Source organism: Mus musculus, chromosome 7, assembly GCF_000001635.26.
Source record: "Mus musculus strain C57BL/6J chromosome 7, GRCm38.p6 C57BL/6J".
In the NCBI taxonomy this organism is placed as follows: Eukaryota; Metazoa; Chordata; class Mammalia; order Rodentia; family Muridae; genus Mus; species Mus musculus.
The window spans coordinates 97,068,824-97,091,643 of NC_000073.6; the positions used below are offsets into that span (position 1 = coordinate 97,068,824).

The 22,820-nt window shown below is 43.0% G+C and overlaps 1 protein-coding gene across 2 annotated transcripts in view; it reads left to right on the forward strand.

Annotated features, from left to right (window-relative positions):
• The first annotated feature begins 12,927 nt into the window (after positions 1-12,927).
• Gab2 (growth factor receptor bound protein 2-associated protein 2) overlaps positions 12,928-22,820 on the forward strand; it is a 227,201-nt gene continuing 217,308 nt past the window's right edge. For both annotated transcript variants that reach the window (NM_010248.2, NM_001162477.1), the window contains exon 1: positions 12,928-13,083. In NM_010248.2, coding sequence (NP_034378.2) covers positions 13,003-13,083 — 81 coding nt within the window. In that variant the 5' untranslated portion in view covers positions 12,928-13,002. The remainder of the gene's footprint in view (positions 13,084-22,820) is intronic.

The window sequence follows — 22,820 nt, forward strand, 5'->3', positions numbered from 1 at the left end:
AATAAAGTCCACAGCCATCTGCCTCCAAAGAAACTAAGGCCAGAACTTTCTAACCAAAGAATGTTGCATTTTATACTCAAGCATGTTGTAAAGTACACCTTTGCCTCTAATTTCTTTGTTCTACAGAGGAAGAAGGGAATTAAAATTGGAAGAAAAAAAACACACCGTGATTGAACTTAAATACATTGTAGTGAAAAGAAACTGAAAATGGGGCAAAGGACACTAGATCAAGCAATTCACTTAGGCTTACTATTACTTGGTTAACCTCAGAGTGGAATGAATGATGGATACAGGGTCACATTGTGTAGCCTAGGCTGGCTTCAAACCTATGGTCCTCTTCCTTCCCCCTCTTCACCCTCCCACTTGCTGGGACTACAGGCATGCTCTGCCTTACCTTTGTTTCCTTCCTTCCTTCCTGATAGGTGCTTATGTGGCCCAGGCTGGCCTGGTACTTAACATGTAACTAAAGATGACCTTGAACGCCTAATCTTCCTATCTCTGCTTCCCAAGTGCTGGGAGTACAAGTTTGCACTACCACACTAGGTTGATGTGGTCCTGGGTGTCAAATCCGAGCTTCCTTTAATGCTAGATAAACACTCAACAGCTGAGGACCATCTCTAGCCATTCTCAGTTTCTTGAATGAGTTTATATTTCCCCTGTTTTCATCTTTGGACTATCTTAGAATGTACATAGAAAAATGGAAGAACTTGGATGAGAACTGCCGATAGTCTCCCAAAGTGAAGGATATTTGCTATTTGAAAAATATTCCTCTGATAATAAAAGCTTAGCAGACCTGACCAGTAAAAGGTTTGGCATTTTGTTTCACTTTTTTAGTTATAGGTTAGTTTAGCAGCGCTATAGATATCTAGCAGAACCTGGACTATTTCCTATTATAGCTGATGCAGCCTTCTCCATATGCTGGCTCAACAAGAAATGCTGGTTCTCTCATTTTTGTTAGGATCCTAGTTAAAACCAAACCAAAACAAAAATCCTCTTACTGGATATCATATCCACTTCCCAGCCATCACATATAAACTGCCCTCTTTATTTCCCCATTCTGGGTAATTTGCCAACTGCCCTTGTAAATAGTAAATAGCAACTCACTGCCTTGATTCTACTGCAGTAGGAAGGAGATTGGTGGGTTGCTTCCTGGTTGGTTGGTTTGTTTGGTCAGTTGCAGTACTGGCAGTTGAACCCAGGACCTCACACATGCTAAACTGACACTCTCCCTCTTACTCCACTAGCCTAAATACACCACCTTAAGAGAACTTTCTATCCTTAGAGTGACTGACTATTAGAAACCCCTGCCTGATAGTAACTAAACCAGTGTGTAGCTTGTTAACAGCTTAGGAATGTGGTGACACTTAGCTACTCACAAGCGTTCTCTTCTCCAATACAAAAGTTAGCTGGATAACTTATCTTTTCCTGGGGCATTATCCCCCTCCAGGTCACTCCTTAGAGATGTATCCTTCAAATGTGGCTTTTGGCCAGCTGAAAGCTTCCCTCTTCTGTTCACCCCACGTGTGTGTCCTGTGATGAAACTCTTGGTAGGAGAACTATGAAGTCACCTATGCATCACTGTCTACCTTACATCCTGTGGTGTTGCTCTAACTCCTGTAAATACTTCTAAAGTCTCTTTTTTTTTTTTTTGCATTATGTATTTTCTTTTTTTTTTTCCATTTTTTATTAGGTATTTCGCTCATTTACATTTGCAATGCTATACCAAAAGTCCCCCATAGCCACCCACCCCCTCTCCCCTACCCACCCACTCCCCTTTTATGGCCCTGGCGTTCCCCTGTACTGGGGCATATAAAGTTTGCGTGTCCAATGGGCCTCTCTTTCCAGTGATGGCCGACTAGGCCATCTTTTGATGCATATGCAGCTAGAGTCAAGAGCTCCGGGGTACTGGTTAGTTCATAATGTTGTTCCACCTATAGGGTTGCAGATCCCTTTAGCTTCTTTGGTACTTTCTCTAGCTCCTTCATTGGGGGCCATGTGATCCATCCAATAGCCGACTGTGAGCATCCACTTCTATGTTTGCTAGGCCCAGGCATACTCTGACAAGAGACAGCTATATCAGGGTCCTTTCAGCATAATCTTGCTAGTGTATGCAATGGTGTTCTAAAGTCTCTTAACTGCACTTTGAGAGAACTCTGAAGTAATTCCAGCCTTCTTCACTTTTGGATTGCAAAAACAGGCATAGTTCATTAACCCACAGATTGAGACAGAGTTGAAGCACACTACATTCTTCCACTGAAGATTAGCATTTGTACATAACATTTTCTTTGCAGTACCTCAAAAGGTAAGACCTGGTTTCCATGCAGTCAGTGCCTGTCTGCCCAGTGATCTCTAAGTGTAGTTCCCATCTGCCCTATTCTCATTACAGGATTTTTCGCTGGGAAACTAATGAGTTAGTTAAATTTCCTGCAGAACATTTTCTGAGTATTTGGCGACAAAGAAATGATAACTGGCTGTTGAAGACCCTGGTTAAGCCTGATATTCTCTTTCCTGGATGTGTAATCTCTGAAGTCTGCAGTCCACCTACAAATGATAATAAAGCTCCTATATTGTGGGGAGAAGCTGTGAGGTTATATGACAGGGCTTCATAACTTGAAAGCACAGCCTAATCTCAGGTCTCTTAAGGGAACCTCTTAGAAAATTAAAAGTAAAAACATTTAAATTAACATATGTCAAATGAAGTATTTACAGCTAGTAAGGATATGAGAAAATATGCCAAAATTTTTGAACAGTTAAGTTTTAATCTCTGGGTAAATCCTGAATACATAAAAGAAATAAGTTATTACAGTGCAGTGGCATTGTGTGACAGGCTGTTAAAGTATTCAGTTCAGGTCAATAAACTTTTACTGACCACTCACTGTGCCACACCCTGTGATGCACTCTCTGGATAGAGATAACCGACAAGCCCCAGTTCACTCAGTCTTTGTCAGAGGTTATGGGTTATATATTGAGTATATCTGGGATAAAACAGCCTATAATTGACATTTTTGTCAACAGTCACGTCAACTAAGATGTGAGAATTTATATCTAGCTATGTAAGAGTTTCTGCACAGAGAAAAGTTCCGAGGGGTTTTAATTAATTCTCTTGTATATGATAAAGGGTGTGTAATCATACACGTCCTACTCATGTGATAGTGGGTTTGGACTCAGTGTTCTCTGTTGTTGCTGATACTTGACACTTGTTCTTACCATGTTAGCCAGACATATAGGGCAGCCTGCCTCAGTCTCCCAAGTGCCAGGATTAGAGGTATTTGCAGCCATGCTGGTTTGTTCCCTGTACTTTTAAGCTAGTTTTTATGCTACCACATGAAGTAGAAGTATGATAGCTGATGGAAACTCATGCCCCACAGCCTGCTGTAGCTCTCATCCCACGTCGATTCTCCAACACTCTCCCATGTTTCCTCCTCTCTGTGCTTTCTCCCTCCCTGGTTTCTCTTATGCTAGCGGTATATCAGGGTCCAGGTGCTTCCCCTTCCTTTTTCCATGCCAGCACCCCTGGGCTGTCAATTGAAAACAACTTCTTTCGTTTTCCTAGATACTAACGTGTATGAGTTAGTATTAAAAAAAAAAATCAGAGTGAGCTGTTTGTGGATTAATGATAACAAAACATCCAGACTCAAAAGCAATAATTGAAACTAGTCCTGGGGCCTGGGAGTGCTGCTCTGTGGGAGGGGTGCTTGTCAAGCACACTTCAATCCCCACACTGTATAAGCATAGTACATGTATAAACATAGTACATGCCTGTAGTCCCCGCACTTAAGAGGTGGCTACAGAAGAATGAGACATTCCAGCTCATCTTCAGCTACATAACGAGTTCAAGTCTAGCATAAATTGCACGAGGCTCTCTCATTTAAGAAAATGTTTTTAAAAAGTAATAGACGAAATCTGGTGTTATATGCCTAAAATCCCAGCACTCAGGAAGCTAAAGCAAGAGAATAGTAAGTCTGAGGCTAACCTGAGTTTCATGAGATGCTATCTCAAAACATACACAAAAGGGGATGGAGAGATGATGGCTCAGAGGTTAAGAGCACTGACTGCTCTTCCAGATGTCCTGAGATCAAGTCCCAGCAACCACATGGTGGCTCACAACCATCTGTAATAGGATCTGATGCCCTCTTCTGGTGTGTCTGAAGACAGCTACAGTGTACTCATATAAATAAAAAAATAAAAGAAAAAAAAGTACACAAAAATTGGACGTTCAACTAATAGTCTATAGTCTGTCTCTGGGTTCTGTGTTCAGAAAGGTGACTTCTGTGGCATATCTCTTGGCATTGCTTCTTGAATACAGTTACTGGCAGGTGCCACTGAAATGGTATTCAGTTAATACCATTCAATGAATATATTCAGCTGAAAAAATTTAGAAGCAGGCTCAGATGGATTAGGCTGAAATCGCTCAGATTTTTCAGGTAATGATTCTCTTTAAGCTATCTTTAATTCTAGACAAGTTTCTTGTCTCTAATTTAAAGTGGTAACTTATATTCTCTAATTCAACAAATTTTCATTCCCTAGATGACCCGAAAGCAAATTGAAATACGAGTCCCTATTTTTTTAGTCCCCATAGAGGTGGTGAATAATTTCTTATTGCATCTAAACATACCTCATAAAACCCTGCTCAGGTGAGGGAAAAGACCTGAAACCCTGAGGACCAGCAGAAAGAATGGAAACAGGCAGCCTCAGAAAATAGGAGGTTGGGGCAATCCTCCAGAATGCACCAGAGACCTAGAAGGTGAGAGACTCTCAGGACTCAGAGGGAGGGACCTTAGATGAAATGCCCTAGAGTAGGGAGAGGGAATTTATAGAGCCCACCTCCAGCAGGAAGACAGGACACCAAGTGAGGGATGGGTTGCCATCCTACAGTCACACCTATGACCCATAATTGTTCCTGTCTGAAAGAATTACAGGGATGGAAACGGAGAGGAGCCTGAGGAAAAGAAGGTCCAGCGACAGGCTCAAAATGGGATCCAGCTCAAGGGGAGGTCCCAAGGCGTGACACTATTTCTGAGGCTATGGAGCACTCACAAAAAGGAACCTATCATGACTGCCCTTCAAAAGACCCAACAAGCAGCTGAAAAAGTCAGATGCAGATATTTGCACCCAACCCATGGATAGAAGCAGCTGACCCCTATTGTTGAATTAGGGAAAGCTGAAAGAAGCTGAGGAGAAGGGTGATCCTGTAGGAGGACCAGCAAGCATCTCAATTATCTGGATTCCCAAGATCTCTCAAACACTGGACCACTAAACAGAGAGCATACACCAGCTGATATGAAGCCCCCAACACACATACATTCCGAGTCTGTGTTCATTCAGAGATGATGCACCTAACACTCAAGAGACTGGAGGCCGCAGGGAGTTTAGAGGTCAGGTGGGGTGGGGAGTTGGGAAGGAGGTATGGTATGTGGAACAGTGGGAGAGTGGATGAGGAGGGGAATAAAATATGGAGTGTTAATTAAGCAAGCAAACCCGCTCAGGCACTGCTGCAGAGACCTGCCCACCTCTGCCCAGAAGGATCTGGAGCTTCCCAAGCAGCTTTGTTCGTCTTGGGCTTGTGTGCTTGAGATGGTAGTTTCTCAGCAAATCCATTCACATCAATAACCATTCCTAAGTCACGTGTATTTGGATATAAGCATAATATTTTGTATTTGAAAGAAAGGCATGCTTGTCTAAGTGGTTTTGAAGTCAAGTGATAACTAGATACACACTGAAAAAAGCTGGGTCGCCTTTTACACCTATCATGTTTTTCAGGCCTGAAGTGGTAGTACATTCTTGTAAGCCCAATACTTAGAACCTGAGCTAAAAGGATGAGCCACACTTTTGAGGACAGCCTGTATACCAAGACTGTCTCAGAGAAGGGGAGGAGAGAAGGGGGCGGGACTGGGATGCAACTCAGTCAGAGAGCGCTTGCTGAGGACGCACTAAGCTCTTGTTTGGGTCCCAGGACCTCATAATTGTTTATTGTTAAGTTCATTAATTGGATCAGAGGAATTTCAGAGGATAATCTTTGAGGTTTTTTTCCCCCTAGAACGTTATGAAAATATTAAATTAAAGTTGCTGCCAACATACTTCTAACTACTCTAGGACAAGCAAACAGTAGATGAATCTCCCACTCGTTTGAGAGACACTGGACCCTGGATATGCTTGCATGTCATTTGACTTCAGCTGCTTTCCTTTTTTACTTATTGTGTTTAATATGGTTAATAACTCCTAATCCCAGTGGAGCTGTCATTTAGAAAGGGGCTGAGCCGGAAGCTGTGTTAATTCTGGCTTTTGTTTCAGCCTCTAAATGTAATGACACATGATTGTTGAGCCAACAGTAATCCAGTTTTAAAAAAAAAAAAAAAGAACAGTCTTCAGAGTTATTACATCATCAGAATTAGCCCTGATTACATCAAATTATGTTGAAACAGACCACAGCTGTTTGCCCTGTTGCATGCAGCAACTGCCTGAGGCCTCATCCAGAAGATACATCTGGGTGTCAGGAAGATGTTTGGGGGTTATTTTTGTTCCACAGTACTAAGGTACCAGGGAAACAACCTGTTCTCTTTCCACTGCTTGGTAGGAGCTGAAAACTTTGTAACTACCCAGCAGCAGTCGAGAATCACCTCCATTACCAAAGAGAAGGGACCCAGGACCTTTTGTACAATTTTCCATAAGTGGAAAAAGTTTAAGAAGGAAAGTCAACCTAACTGACTAGAGAAGAGGGGGTCAGAGGTCATTAGGCTGTGTGCCTCTGTGTGCTAGAGCTGCTGGCTCAGGACAGGTGGTGAAAACAGTTGGATTTACCTTGTATGTCGGTTGTTAAATAATGCTTAAATTGTAACAAAAATGGAATCAGAAAAGATGTAGAGAGGTTGGAGCCCTGCTCAGACTTTGCAGGTAGGTGTGGCTGCTCTGGACAACAATCCATCAGTACTTCAGTAGTTGAACAGGGGGCTGGAGAGAGCTTAGTATTCTTGCAGAGCATTTGGTGGCTGATTCCCAGGACCCACGTGGTGGCTCACAAATGCCTGTAATTCAGTTCCAGGGTTCTGATACAATCTTCTGGCCTCTTTGGGCTCCTGTGCCTAAGTGGTGCACATACACTCAGTCAAGCAAATGGTCAGACATAGAAAATAAGGACATATTTTTTTTAAAGTTGAACAGACCAGACCCACCTGGGCTACTGTTATGGTTTGGGTTTAAAATGTCCCTACAGGTTCCAGTTCTGAGTGCTTATTCCCCAGGTATTGTTTTGGAAGGCTGTGGAACCTTTAAGAGGTGGGGCCTAAGTGACCAAAGTAGGTACTAGGGCCAGGATTTTTAAGACTGAACCTGCCCTGAATCCCCACCCTGTTCCTGCTCCAAGCTCTCTTCCTGGTTCTGAGTCTGGGAAAAGTTTCTGTCACAGGCTCTCACTGCTGCCAACGCTCTAATCTCTGCATTCTCCACCATGACAGCCTGAAACCAGTAACCAAACTAAATCCTTCTTCTCTAAAGTTGTGTCACCATGATGCAAACAGCTAATGCAGCTACTTTGTGAGGCCCTATCTAAAAAATTAAATAAAAAGCTGATTAGAAATCATGTGTTTACATAATGTGTCTGTGTTTTATGTCTTTATCTTTATGCTGTAAATAACAATGGTGTGTTTGTGAGCATCTCCAAGGACTCTGTATTCAAGGACATTAAATTAATTGATAACCTGAGATGGTCTGCGGGTGGAGGACGGATGAGTATTTACTGGCGAATACTCTAAAGCAACCTCCTCCCTCCCAGAGAGCCAGTTTTGAAAGCATTCAACATCCTCTCACAAGCTTTGGGCCAGTCATCTTGGGAACCTGGAAAGAAGTACTAAATGAGGTCGGGGGATCAACTGAGGACTTTTTAATTCCATACAAAACGAAACGTACAGAGCGACAAGCTGCAGACTTACATAGTATGGAATGCAACTTGTGCAGGGGAAGTGGTGTTTCCTTGGGGGTGGGGGGGCTTGCCATTGGCCAGGCAAGCCTAGCAGTTCATAGCTTAGGCCTCCAACCCATGGCAATCTTGCTGTTTATTTCTTGAGTGCTGGATTACAAGCATCATGAGCCATCACGCCCAAAAGAGCAATCTCTGCTCATGCTCAGTGAAGCCACTTTGAATCAGGGGATGTGATTTCTCCTCCTTTCCTAGTTCTGTGAGAGTAGAGAAGTTTAGTGCTAGAACTGAAGTACTGTTAGTAAAGCCAGGCATTAGAATAACCAGAAAGATTCAATGCTTACTCCCTAAGAGGAAGAAAACTGGATTTGGAAACCAAAGGTTAACAGAGTTGGCTCTCTGGAGCCTGAGGGTATAAGCCAAAAGGTCAGAGGAACTGTGGATTTTGAAACTCCTCAAGAGTTACAGCTGTTAATTAGGTCAGCTCTGTAGCCCTAAACTACACTCTTAAGCTATACAGTCATCTTCATGGGTCAGGGGCCCCTGCATCTGCTCAGCCTGTCCATCTAGGCAGTGGCTACAGTAGGACTTCTCTAGGATTCTGGGTGTTCCCAGTAGTCCACAGTCATCCTTGTCATCCCCTTTAAAGGAATGACCATGTATTGTGAATCTGGCCTCAAAAATTAAGATATACTCCTGCCCTCAAGGAACTCATAACTGGTTGTTTGCAGTAAAGAAAGTGTGGTAAGTGCTGGGGAAGTGGGTCTTGACGTGTCTTCAAGGTCTAATTTGAGCTGCCTCTCTGTGGAGCAGGTAAGGAGCTGGTCCTTGTTTGTAGAGCCCAGTAGTTTTAGGAGACTGTGGCAAGTGGGTTTGCAGCAGGATCTGTGTAACAGTGATGTTGCTTTGGCCACCATAGCAAAAGATAATCTAAAGAAACACTAATATGCCTCCCTCCTTTGAGCTATCAGATCATTAAAACAATGGAATGAAGACATGCAGGAAGAATGTGTTAGCCAAAGAAGGGACTTGCTTCCTAGCAAGAGAGTCTATACAGGGGGACAACTTCCAAGATAAACTGGAGCTAAGACAATGATTGGCCGGTGATTGATAGGACCACACCTGGTTAGTTAGAATTATAACTATAATTAGTAGAAGTAACTTAGTTACTTATGCCTTTTACCCTCTATTTAAACCTAAGCCTCAAGTCAGTGTTCTCCTTGGGGTTAGGACTTGGGGTTAGGAGTTAGGTCACTGTAGCTTTTTGTTTCTCAGTATGGCCACTCTGGATACATTTCCTTTCTCAGCTTTTCACCATTAATGGTCTCTTTATTGTCATATGAGGACAGATGACTGTAGCTTGCTAAGGTTGCCAGGGACTAGGTTTTCATCTAATGACTCCAGTAACACTGTCATCCTCAGCGCTGTTGAAGCCATGTCCTAGGAGGCTAATACCACAGAAGAAGTAACAATGGTCCTTTGTTTGTTTTGTTTTCCAGTTTTTGAGACAGGAGCTCACTATGTAGCTCTGGCTGTCTTAGAATTCATTGTGCAGACTAGGCTGGCTTTGAACTCACAGAGACACACCTGCTTCTGGTTCCCAGAGTGCTGGGATTAAAGTCATGCATCATGGTGCCTGGCTGGTGATGGCTATTGACAAAGGTAAGAGTGGAAAACTGGACTAGCTTAAGCTTTTCAAAGAAGTTTATTTAACAATTCATAGAGAAGAAACCAAATTAAGTCTTAATCACACCCCAAGCCCACCATCCTCAGCCTTGGGTAATCAGATGGTAAGTTGATGAGGGTAATAAAGTTGGTTCTAAACAACCAGGAGGCACCCAACAAACATCCCTGAGAGGTGTGTGTCCCGAAAGTCACCAGCTGAGATGGCTCATCTGCTCACACTGACTGCACAGGCAGCACTCTGCTCTGAAATGAACCTGTCTTCTCAATTGAAGGGAAGAAAAGGCAGAAACATCCAACCCCACTAGCAGGCCAACGACTGACGTCAAGCCTCGTGAGAATGGTTTTTAATCACTCCAGCCTGGTGTGCAGTTGAGGACAGCTCTTTCCAGCTCTCTCAACCCATTCCTGGGATCCTTCCACCAGCCATGCACCTGCTGCTGGCCACAAATCCTCAGCTTTGAGACAGGCACGAATGCAGGCTGCCTCCCATAACATTCAAAGCCACACTCACCCATTAGAGCCCAGGCTTTGTGGAGGAGATGGCAACAAGGCATAGGTGGTGTCTGCCCACCCCTACCCCCCACAACACACACACACAATGTGTGCTTGTTTTAAATCTCTGCATGACAACCTCCCCTAAAATGTTCATTTCCTGGGAACTTAATGGGAATATGGGATTAATGTCCCAAAGAACTCTTGGGGCTGGCTATTAATTCCTCTTAGGAAATACCAGTGGTCTTTAATCAAAATTGCCTAAATTACAATCTAGCGAAGCATGTCCTTGCAGGGCTTAGGGGTCGGTGTCATTTTAACTATTTCCAATAGATGGCGCCCATCTTCACGTTAATAAATCATTCACATAATTTGTTTTCCAGTTTTTTCTAGGGAGATGGGGGGCTGGGGACACAACAGCGAATGGAGAGGACATAGTGAAAGTCCAGACAGGAACATTCTGTCCAAGGGCTGTCTCCAGGCCTCACGCACTTCTGAGAGTCTGAAGACAGAGCCAGGGAGCCCAACAACAGTCATGCTCCCTGTGTGCAGCTAGCACCTCTGGGCACCCACTAATAAGGACAGACAATGAAAGTCAGGGCAGAAGAGCAGGGGCACTATGTGTAGCCCCTGCTGAGTTTTGGAGAAGGATTGGGACATTCTGAAGATTCCCCAAACCGGAGCTCTGTAACTGTTATATTTCAAGACCCTTTCTGTTTTTGATCACATAACACCAGACTGCCAATTTCATGAACTTAAAAATAACAACCCGTCTTTGCTAAACAAAACCAACCCAGACTAATAGTTGATGAGTCTCCCCGCCTGTGTCTTAAATCTCACAATTCTCGGATTAGTATTCCCGCTCTCCTAGGAGAGGGTAGGGCATATGTCTGCTTGACTTCCATCACAACCCTAGGTGCAGCCAGTCTTTGCAGATTTCTCAGGCTGCAATCCTGGAGATTTGGCACCAGGACTCAAATGTGAATGGAATCAGGGTTGCTTTGTTGTGACTGGGAGTCACTGCCTCCTGGTTGACTTGGCAGACTAAGTATTTTGATATTTATGTCTCACAAAGTGTTTAAGGTCCTGGGAGCCAGAGGTTTTAAAATGGCCATAATTCTAGTGGTGGCTTAAGAATCCCTAAATTAAAAAGTCAAGGGTGATTATGGTCCCAGATACAGCCTAAGCATTCTAGCTTCATGTTCTGTGGAGCTACTCTGGATACTTGAAGGTCAGTGGAATGGGTCAAAGGTCCCTTCATCTCTCAGAGTGACTAGAATTGCTAAGCACAGGTAGGAATCAGCTTTTATAATTGAAATGGTTAAAGATTCCCCAATCCAAACAAAATCTGTTAGACTAAAAGATGTCCAACTATCTAAAATAACTAGCTTTGGTGCACCCAGAGAGAAGACTAAAATAATCCAGAAAACAAAGGTTATGCTGAGGCATTGCAAGATGCTGCCTCTCCGGTTCATGCATCAACCACACAACTCCCTGTTGATAAAGTGGGTTACTAAGCAACTTCATGAGAAACTAGAAGGGAACCTACCTTTTAAATGCTGTTTGGAAAGGTACTTTGTGAGTTAAAAAAAGAACTCTTACCAAAGGTTTTGGTTTTGCTTTTCTTTTTCCTCCACTTTCCCCCTGGAGCACTGGTGTTGGGTGTTTGCTTCCTGGTCCTTTATCTCAACCCTCTCAGCACAAGCCAGTGAGAAAAAGATCTCTATATTCACATTTATATAGGAGAGATCTCTTATAAAGTCAATGAGTGGAAACTCTGGACATTTTTATCACAATTTCTTGTTCTTTTATACCTCCTTGTTTTCCAATTCATTGTGTTCTGCAAAACTTACAGTTTCCTTTTACTGGATTCAGTTTTCCCAGAGGCACTATGGGAGAGCGCCAGCTGGACTTTGTTTCTCAGCAATAAGATCTAGTCCCGTCCAGTCCCCCCACACCCCCCCCCCAAGCACCCTTTGATCTACAGACATTACTGCAGTAATGTCACTCTGGGAAAAAAAAAAAAAAACAGGAGAGAAGATTCCCCTCCCCTCCTCCCAAAACACCTGGATTAGAAAGGCCTGCATTGTGTCAGCTGTGTGGCTTCAGGCTATCTGTAAAATGGGTATAATTATGACCTATCCAATTTGTAAGGCAGTGAAGATAATCGCTGTGGAAGGTGAATGCAGTAAGCTCCCAGCACACAGTATGTCTGTTTGCTGCTTCTCTGGCCTAGAGATGTGAGAGTTAACTTACAGTGAAGCAGGACTCATTTCAGCCAGAATCGGACTTACTGAAACCTGAAACTGTGGGAATGGACAGGAAACCGGAGCAGTCCTTGGATCTCTGTCCTACTCTTCCACGACGCTGGGGAAGAGGGGTTGAGCATAGGCTCAACGTTCGACCTAGGGTGGATAGCCTCTGGCCTTCCCTCACCCTAGCACCGGCACCACCCAGAGGTCTTCACGACCCCGCCTGCAGCTCCAGGCTTAGAGGGGGGAAAAAACCAACAACAGCCACCAAGACCCTGAGGACGCAGCTGCTGGCGACAGCTCGTCTCACGGCCTCCGGGCCTGTGGGGTCCAGGCTAACTGGCCTCTGCGCCGGCTGCCCTCGGGGACCTCGCGGGGCTGTGGGCGTGGCGAGCGCCCGCCTGCTGAGGCGCCCTGGTGGGGCTGTGTGTGTGTGTGTGTGCGCGCGCGCGCGCGCGGCCGGAGGGCGGGGGGGGGGGGTGGAACTCGAGCGCGCGCAGGCAGCCGGGCCCGCGCGCCTCACTGCCTCGTCCTCGCCCCGGGGCTGCCGGGCCCCTCCCCTCCCCCGCGAGCCGCGCACCGGCAGCCGGCTGACCCAGCAGCCCGCGCCCGCGCCCTTGTCCGCGCGAGCCGGCGGCGGGCTCCAGTTTAGCCGGCGACATGAGCGGCGGCGGCGGCGACGACGTGGTGTGTACCGGCTGGCTGAGGAAATCGCCTCCCGAGAAGAAGTTGAGGCGCTATGTGAGTGAGGCGAGCGGGCGAGCGGGCGCGGCCCGGCGGGAGGGCGGCCGGGGGCTGTCCCGCGGCCTCGGAGATGGGGGCGCTGAGAGAGGCCGGGCGCGGCGAGCCGGGGCCCCGCGGCCTCCGAGGGCGAGAGCGGCGGGCGCGAGTGGGGCGCCTCACACCTGTCACAGGTGCGCCGCCGAGGGGCGGGGCGCAGGTCGGGGCTGCGGCTGCCGCCTGCCTCCCCGAGAACTCCTCGCTCGCCGAGCCGAAGTTTGGAGCGATTGTTCCGGGCGACCGGGAGAGTAAAACGCCCGGGGCCGAAGGAGCCGAGTCGCCCCGATCGGGAGGGTAGGCTGAGGGGCCGCGCGGCCCCGGGCCCACAAAGGGCGAGGCGCCGGCGCCCCTCTCCCGGTCCCTTTCTCTGTCCGCCCCTCCCCGGTGGCCGCCTTGCTTCCTTCCAGTCTGCGGCCACTACATCACGGGCAGCGTCAGCGGCATGTGCAGCGCTTGTATTAAGTGACTCATTTGTTTGTCCCCCTTCTTTCCCATTATTCCGAATGTTTCTCACATACCCCCCCCCCCCACACACACACACCGCGGTCCTCCGCCCCACGGGGTGACACTGCAGTTTGGTCCTCAATAACTGGCCAGAGTTTTGTGTCGTCTGGTGTCTGGGGTCTGAAGATGTGGCTCTGAATTGCTAGGTGGTGCGAGCTGGCTGTGTGTAGTGAAATTGGTGGGACGGGCCGTCCCCTCTACGTGAGAAACTGGCAGTTGGGGTCGGGGCACCCACTTCTTGTCTACCGAGCTCAGAGAACAAAATGGTGCCAGGATCCGAGATTGGGGTAGTCTGAGGAGTTTAGAAACGGAAAGTCCGTTAAAGGAGTGCAGGTCCTCCCATCTTCTCGCTCTCCACTTGCCAAGAATCGTCCTTGTTCTGCTGCCTGGGAGTGCTGGACTCTGAGAAATCACTCCCACAGCCTGGAAGTGAGCGGTCGCTTCCAGCTGCAGTGCATCAAGGGAGCTCCCAACAGACCCTGCCCTCTGTCAGCTGCACTAGTGGCTGGCCATGGGGGACAGAAGCTTACCAGAGTTTCCTGTCTCTACTCCCCAGATCAGAATCAAGGGACTTCTGGCCTCTGGACTGAGGAAGTGACATTCTGTTTTTCAAAGGAAGTGTTGTTGGGGAGTGCAAGTGTGTCAATGAAACCAGGCTCTGACTTAGGTCACTTGCTTGCTGGGAAGAGGGGGCAGGGGGAAGGGCAGGGAATCTAAGGATTTAGTGCATGCCTTTTGAAAATGGACAGAGATTTGGCATACAGTAATATAGTAGGGGTGTTTAAGCTTGAAAGCTCATTTGGGGGGGGGAGTTGATATGAGTAAAATATTTTAATTACTAGGAGCTTTTTCTTTTGTTTTGTTCTGTTGCCTGTTGCTGTAGCCTAGGCTTGAACTGCCAGCACTTACACTTGGGAAACAAGAGACAGGAGGATCAGAGGTTCAAAACCAGCCTAGCTTGCTACTTGAGACCCTGTCTCTCATTTGCATACCAAACAACACACACACACACACACACACACACACACACGCACGCACGCACGCGCGTGCCCATCATGGATGCACACAACTTCAAGATGGCTTAATGGGTAAAAGCAGTGTCCCTTAAGCCTGTTGACTTATGTTTGATCCTCTGGAACCCATATAAAGATGGAAGAAGAGTTCTGACCTACACACTCACGCTGTGGTGTCGCGTACACTCACACAGTCTCTCATATACACAATAATAGTTAAGAAAATTGTGTGGGGTGACTTTGTCGGGATTGGGTGGGGTGGTTGTTCACGCCTACAGGCATGAGCATGCATCCAGTATCTGGAAGATGGAGGCTGGAGTGGCAGGCGTTCAAGATCATCCTGGACTGCTTAGTGAGCTCAAGGCCAATCCAGACTACATGACCTGCCGCTGAAATAGTGTCCAGTTTAAAAAAATAAAATAAAGATTTCAGATTAGAAAGGAATGTAGCATAGTTGATAGAACGTTTGCTTAGCATACAAGATGTCCTGGGTTTTATCCGAGTACATCATAAACAAGTGCTGGGTGGCACAAGGCTGTAATCCCAGCATTCCAAGGGGGAGGGGGAAGGAGGATTAGAAGTTCAGGTCATCCTTGAATTTGAGAAAACAAACAGAAATACTACTTTAGAGATCTTTGGAACTTTGTTTTTTGAAATAGCTTGTAAAAAAAAAGTCGATACTCGTTGCTACTTTGACTCAGGACTGGATGAAGATACAGACTTACGAAGATTCTCTTTATGACCTAGCTCTTGAGTATTTTTTAGAACAGAGTTAGCTCAGAATAAGCCAAGTTTGGAGGCTTGTGTTAAACACAGATTTTACCCTTTTAAACTCCTTAGCAGTCTTGGGTCCTCTGGTGACCTCAGCCTCCTTCTCACACACATTCCCTTTGGCTCCAGCCCCTAGGGCATCTGACACATCAAGCAACAGCTTGGTGTGCCTGGAAGCCTCTCCCACTGTAGAAAGAAGTTTAGCCCTCCTACTTGAAACAGCCAATCAAAATAACTTATGCTTCCAGTACAGCCTCCTTCTACATCCACTACATTTCTGGAGTAAACAGTTGGCTTTTACACACACACACACACAGGATTGAATGTAGGTCTTTTGGGTTCTTGGCAAAAGGTCTATCACTGAATCTCAAACCTTATATTTACTTTTTCCTTTAAAAATCTCTGCCAACTGTTTTAGGTTAGATCCCTGCCCTTGGTTTCTTAGAAGCCCAAATTAATTAGACTCAAACTTAGAGGTATTTCCCAGCCTGATTGGTACATGCACAACCCCTAAACAGCTGTTGTGACTGATATACATAATAGTCATGTGGAATTGTAGATGAGCATTTCTTTATTTTAAGGATGCATCAAGTATCAGAGATAACGGGGAAAGTAGCATATTAAATGCATGATAGTTAAAGGCTATTTTGAAAACATAACTCCCTAAATTGTTGGAAAAGGTAGGTAGGTAAGTAGGGGAAAAACACAACTTGGGAAAAGCTATGTTGTCAGGAAATTAGTTTGTTTTGTGATAGGGTTTCACTCAGCAGTCCAGATGGCCTGGACCTCACTGTGTAGCCCAAGCTAGCCTTCAATTTGACATAATCTCCTGATTCTGCCTCTCAAGAGCTGTTTTTGAAGGCCCATGCCACCACGTCCAGCAACTGGGTTTTGTTCTTAGGGATTTTTTTTTCTCATTGGATTTTATAACTGATTATACATATGAAATAACAGCTGATCTAGAAAATATTTGTTGTGTGTACTAAAGACATTGGGTAGGAAGGAAAAGGAATATATTGAGTATTACCCTTGGTGCAGCATGTGGTTGCACTGAGAGGCTGACAAAAGAAACAGCCTCATTCCCAAGTATGTATCTGAGTCCATACATGCATGAGATCACACAAATACATCTATTTAAATGTTAAGCAGGACTTCTGTGGATTAAAAATTTACAACATACACTGCATTATAATTTATTATAATTTCATAGTGTTAAGGATTTGAGGGGAAAGAAGATTGGTTACAGCACTGCCCCCTGGTGGTTTATTTGAAGAAAGTTGTATTGGTTCTAATGAAGAGCTGAAGGAGGCAGTTAACTTTTATTACCATCGTTAAATATGCGTACTACAGGCTTTGGATTAGTTAACCAACTCATCCCTTCACGGTTTGCTGATGACTTTACCTTCTATCATAAAGAAAATCGATCAGGGTATGGCCATCTGCACAAATCCTAGTCAGTATTCCAAATTTACTCAGTGTTTATGATTCTCTTCCTTTTTTCCTCTTCTTAGAGTAGATAAGGTGACCCACTGTCAGAGCTAATTCTACTACCTGTACTTTGGTTCCTATTCTCTCCTGCCTACTAAGACAATTCTTTCCATTTTTGGTAATTTTTAAATTAGTTCTTTGAGAATTTTGTACAATGTATTTTGATCATATTCGCTCTTTGCCCATCTCTTACCATATCCAGCCCTTTCCGTACCCGCCCAACGTTCTGTCCTATTCTCCCCCAAGCCCATCAAACCTAATTTATGTTATTCATATAATCTTGGATGTGTGGCCTGGCACTGCAACATGATCAACCCATCAAGGGCCAGGACTAAAGGGTGCCACCATGCCTACCTTACTGATATTTATAAAGGACCATATATTTATTTTACTGATTTTTATCTATTGCTTTTCTGTTGACAGTCTCATTTGTTTTCAGTTCTTTATTATAACTTTTTTCTAGTAGCATTTGGTTTACATTATTTTTCTAAGTTTATGTTTTAATGTGGGAGCTTAAATTACTGATTTGAGACTTTCCCTCTAATATATCATTTAGTGCTATAAATCCCCTTTGAAGACTGTTATTCTAAAATTTTAATCAGTTGTATTTTCATTTAGTTCAATGTATTTTTTTAACTTTACTTGAGACTTTCTTTGATTGTTTAGATGTATGTTGCTTTGTTTCTAAATGTTTAAAGATTTTCTTGTTATTTCTCTGTTCCCAATTTTTTGGTTGGCTCCATTTGGGAATAAAACACATTCTGTATAATAAAATTATTTTAAGTTTGTTGAGATTTATTTTATAGCCCAAGATATTATTTTCTTCCTTTATTTCTTTGGGTACTTGAAATGATGTTTATTCTACTATCAAGAAGTAAAATAGTCTACAAATGCCAATTAGACAAGGCATGGTGGGTCATGTGTATAATCTTAGCACTTTGAATGGTACAGTGGGAGCATTAGGAGTTTGAGGATAGCCAGAGTTATATGGAGGGTTTGAGGCCAGCCTAGGACTATATAGCAAGACACTGTCTCCAAAGGGAAAACAATTACTTTAACTTAGGGCATTCTCCTGAGCTGCACATGTGTAAGTGTTTTGCGTACATGTGTGTTCTAGTGCTTGCGGATACCGTAAGTGGGCATTGGAGCCCCTAGAACTTGAGTTCTAGATTATTGTAAATCACCATGAAAACTAGAACTAAACATAGGTCCTCTTAACTGATGAGCCATCACTCTGGTCCCCTGAGCTTTATTATACTTTATTTAAGAGATTAAGAGCTCATGCAGCCCATGATAGTCTTGAATGTACTGTGTAGTCGATGTTGCCCTTGAATCTCCTGAGCTTGTTGTCATCAACATTATATCATATTTCCTCATGTAGAGGTAATCCACATGTTCAGCAGTAAATGAATATATAAGAAAAATGTGGCTTTTGCATACAAAAGAATAATAACCTTAAAAATATTGACACATGGATATGCTATAAAATATATGAACTTCAGGGGTATTATGATGAATAATCTACTCACAGATAACAATTATATGACTATTTTCTTTTTTATTAGATATTTTCTTCATTTACATTTCAAATGCTATCCCAAAAGTTCCCTATACCCCTCCCTGCCCTGCTCCCCAAAACTATTTTCATAACTTATCTAGACTATTGATAGAAAGATTGGTGATTAGGAAGGTCTGAGAATAGAGACTGTAAGAAACTATTGTAGAGTGAATTCAAAGCTCAGTGATATAAACTGAAAGAGTTCTGAATATGGATGATAGTAATGGTGACACAACACTGTGAATGTCCTTAATGCTAGCTCAGGATATTTCATTTATTACCTACCCACCTAAAGTGGTCAAGATGGTAGATTTTATATTCTGTGTACTTTAGCATAATTAAAAAAACCAGAATTTCTTTTATGCTGAAGAGATAGCTTATGTGTTCAATTTCCAGCACCCACTTGGTGACTCACAACCATCTGTAATTCAATTTCTGGGCTCTGTGCACACCAGGCATATACAAAGTACACAAACATATATGCAGACAAAGCACCTATACACATAAAATAATAACAAAACTATTTTTTAAATTTTCATTTGGTAGGGGTTAGGGATATTGCTAGTATTACATCACCTTATTTGTAATTCAAGAGAAAAGACAGAATAGAATCTCCATAGCTTAACTCATCAACCTCTGAGAACCAAGTTTACACAGATCTAGAAATCACATCTGTTCCTTTAATGAATGAAACTTCGTTGGCATTGCTTTCTATCTCTGGTTGGTCTGTCTCTATATCGCAAGAAAAAATAGAATATGATAACTTGGTGCTACAGCAAAATATGCAGAAGTGTAAGGCAGGCCTCTACCAGCATCCAAATTAATTTTGACAACTGTAAATAGGGAATATATTACATCCTTTCCCTTCCTGAAGAAATAAATCAGTACTTATCTCAGCCTCCAGTGAATTTGCAGACTAGGGAGACAAGAAATGCACATGAAAAGCAGGATACTGCACTTATATGGAGTTATATGATTCAGGAAACAAACTGTATAAAGGCAAAGAGCTCTAGGTATAGAAGATGACAAGAGTTTTGAGACAGAAGAGGACCTGAGTTGGACTCAGAAGTTTATTGGCTAAAAAGAAATATGGTGTGTAGGATAACACAGGCCATGAATATGACAATAGAAATGGTAAATCCATCTAGAAAGGAGGGGTCAAGTCCATAGAAGAAAGCAGAAAGAGCTTTGACAGGTAAAAGTAGAGCTGAGGAGGGATGTTTTATAAAGTCCTAGATGGTAGGATGACATTTACTGGTGAAAAGCATCCCTCTTACAGTGGCCTCATAGATTACCAGTTTTTCAATGTGACTATCAGTGCATGCTGAGAGGGTTCATTTTCAGAAGACCTGCCTCAGTGTTTCAAGGGTCATTGGATCCTTGGTTGGATTACTTCCTTCTCTGCTTCCTACTTTACTACTTGTAAACTTGAATGATGCTTCTTACTCCACCGAGTTTTCAAATTTACTGGGATAATGTGGAAAAGAAATCTGAGCACTATGTCAAGTACAGAGATGTATGGAAGTATTTAGTGTTGGAGGAGGTGGCAGAACAGGATGATGCAAATTTATACTTATTCAACCTTTTATAGGTAATCTGAACTTGAGCCATGGGTGTTTTCGCATCCATTTCATTCTGGGGCCAGACTACAATTATATTGTACTACTAAGTATAATTCTGAAGCTAGAATTGTGTACTAAGGAGTTGGATATTCTTGGAAGAAACATCTCAAAGGTCTTTCATTTTCAGGGAATGGAAATTAAATTGCAGGGATATGCCTGAAACTATGACTTTGAGAAATATATGTGTGATGGGAACATGGGAATGCATGTAAGAACCCACATTTGACATTGGTCTAAAATTAAAAATCTTTTAGGCAGTGGTGTATTAGTTTTAGTTGCTTTCATAAAATATCATAATTAAAAGCAACTTAGGAAAGAAAGTTTATTTTGGCTTATAGTTCTAGAGTGTTTGAGTCCATAATGGCTGGGTGTTGGAGCAGGAAGCTAACTAATCACATTTCATCTACTCACCAGGAAATAGGGAGTGAACTGGAAGCCCAGTGTCTCTCAAGATACAAGTTCATATGCACTTCCTAAAGGCTCCATATCCTCCACAAACAGCACCACCAACTGGAACTCAAGTGTTCAAATACCTGAGCTATGGGGAGCATTTCTCATTCAAACTACTAGTAGTGGTACTGCTAGATGTAGTAATGCTTCAAACTCAGCTTAGAGAGCCTCTTCAAGTTTCCCCAAAGTGGGCATTTTGCTGGACTTACTTCTAAAACACATTTTTACCTTACACTGGGCAGTCATTTTCTTCTCGCACTTTTACAGGCAATGTAATGTCTTGTTTAGCATAGGGTATAGGTATAGTTCCATTTGTTGGACAACAGTTCAAGGCTAGGAGCTACCCATCATTGTCATTAATTTATTATAACTACTGTACTCTCAATTTTATGCTTTCGGCTTTTACTGATTTACAGGTTGTTGGGATAGTGATGGTAAGGAGCTTTGGAGATATCTTAGTTAATGGAGCATTTTTCCATTAAAGCTTAAAGATCTGAGTTCCATCCCAGAACCCACACAAAGCTAGGTGTGGTGGCACATGCTTGTATTCCTGGTGCAGGAAATGTGGAAACAGGAAGATCTATGGCACTCACTGGCCAAGCAGCTTAGCCTAATATGTGTGCCCCAAGTTCCAGGTAATACATCACAGAGAAATGACATCTCCTGAGAAATGACATCTGATATTGTCCTCGATCCCCATACATGTACGTAACACATAAAAACAGTGAATTGATTCTAGATTACTCTTCAAACAGATCAGTTATGATATTTTAAAAATTAGTATCTATATGTATTACCAAGACTGGTTTTGAACTTAGTATAAAAGCTGCCTCCTACCCTACCCTCCTGAGCAAATGGAACTACAGGCGTGTACTATAATCTGGCTCTTAGTGGATTTTTTAAAATAACTGTGAGCTCACAGGATTAAATATAATCAACACATTTGAACCTATGGTATTTGTTTTTCTTCTTGAAGCTCAGATTGTACTGTCCTTAGCCTGTGGCACCCTATTCAAGTTGGTTTCTCTCATGATACTTTTAGTATAATGGTTTCTTTGCTATATGATATGACAAGGTCTTCTAGGTTTTGTACATATCTTAATCAAGATATAGAATTAACAAGTTCCTTAAAGGATCTTGATTTTGTTTGTGAAAAGTGCTATATAGAAACCCACTATGGAAATCAACATAATTGTTATCATGTTGATTGCACAGTTGGTTTTTACGTGTTAGTCAACTGTCAAGAAGGTAGTATTTTGTTCTATTTCTCCCTCATAAACTGTAATTATAAATAGGTGCATTTACTTCTGCATAATATTTGTCCAATTGAATTATTAGAAATTTTGATTATATAGAAAAAGAAAATTCTGAAATGATTAAAGATTTATATGGTATCACATATTATCAAGGAATCACTTTTGTTTCATCTGTTCCTTTACTGTTTCTTTTCTTTCTCTTTTTTTCCTCTTCTCTTCTCTTCTCTTCTCTTCTCTTCTTCCTTTCTTCCTTTCTTCCTTTCTTCCTTTCTTCCTTTCTTCCTTTCTTCCTTTCTTCCTTTCTTCCTTTCTTCCTTCCTTCCTTCCTTTCTTTCTTTCTTTCTTTCTTTCTTTCTTTCTTTCTTTCTTTCTTTCTTTCTTTCTTTCTTTCTTTCTTTCTTAAAGCTTATAGCACATGCTAGTCCCAGGGGACTTCCCATCTCAGCTCAACCCTGCTTAGCTTCTGAGATCAAATGAGATTGGGTATGGTCTCCTTTTAACAATTTATTGCTTAAATATTATAAGACAAATCCTAGAAGCATATATAACTCTTAAAATTTTTATCTTAGTGAAGATATCATATATTATGTACAGACTCCCCACTTAGACATTTATGTGTTTTCAGTTAATTACCATCATATGCAATGTATATGTCATATAGGTGACACTTGACTAAGAATTTCACCAAACTGATGAACCACAGTTTTCTATATGTAGCATGCTATAACTATAATTCACATGGGGAATTTCATGGAAAGAAATTAACATCCTTCCAACTGCGAGAGTTGGAGATGATAGTTTCCACAGCACAGTCTTTTATTCTTTAAAGTTATGAATGAACATTACATTAGGGTTAATTACATTTCCTTCAATAAGAAAGAACTGGAAGGGGCTGGTGAGATGGCTCAATGGGTAAAAGCTTACTACCAAACCTGATGACTTGGGTTTGATTTCCATAACTTACATGGTAGAAGGAAAGAACTGATTTCCCCAAGTTGTCTGTCACACAAGTGCTGTGGCATGCACATATCCTTGT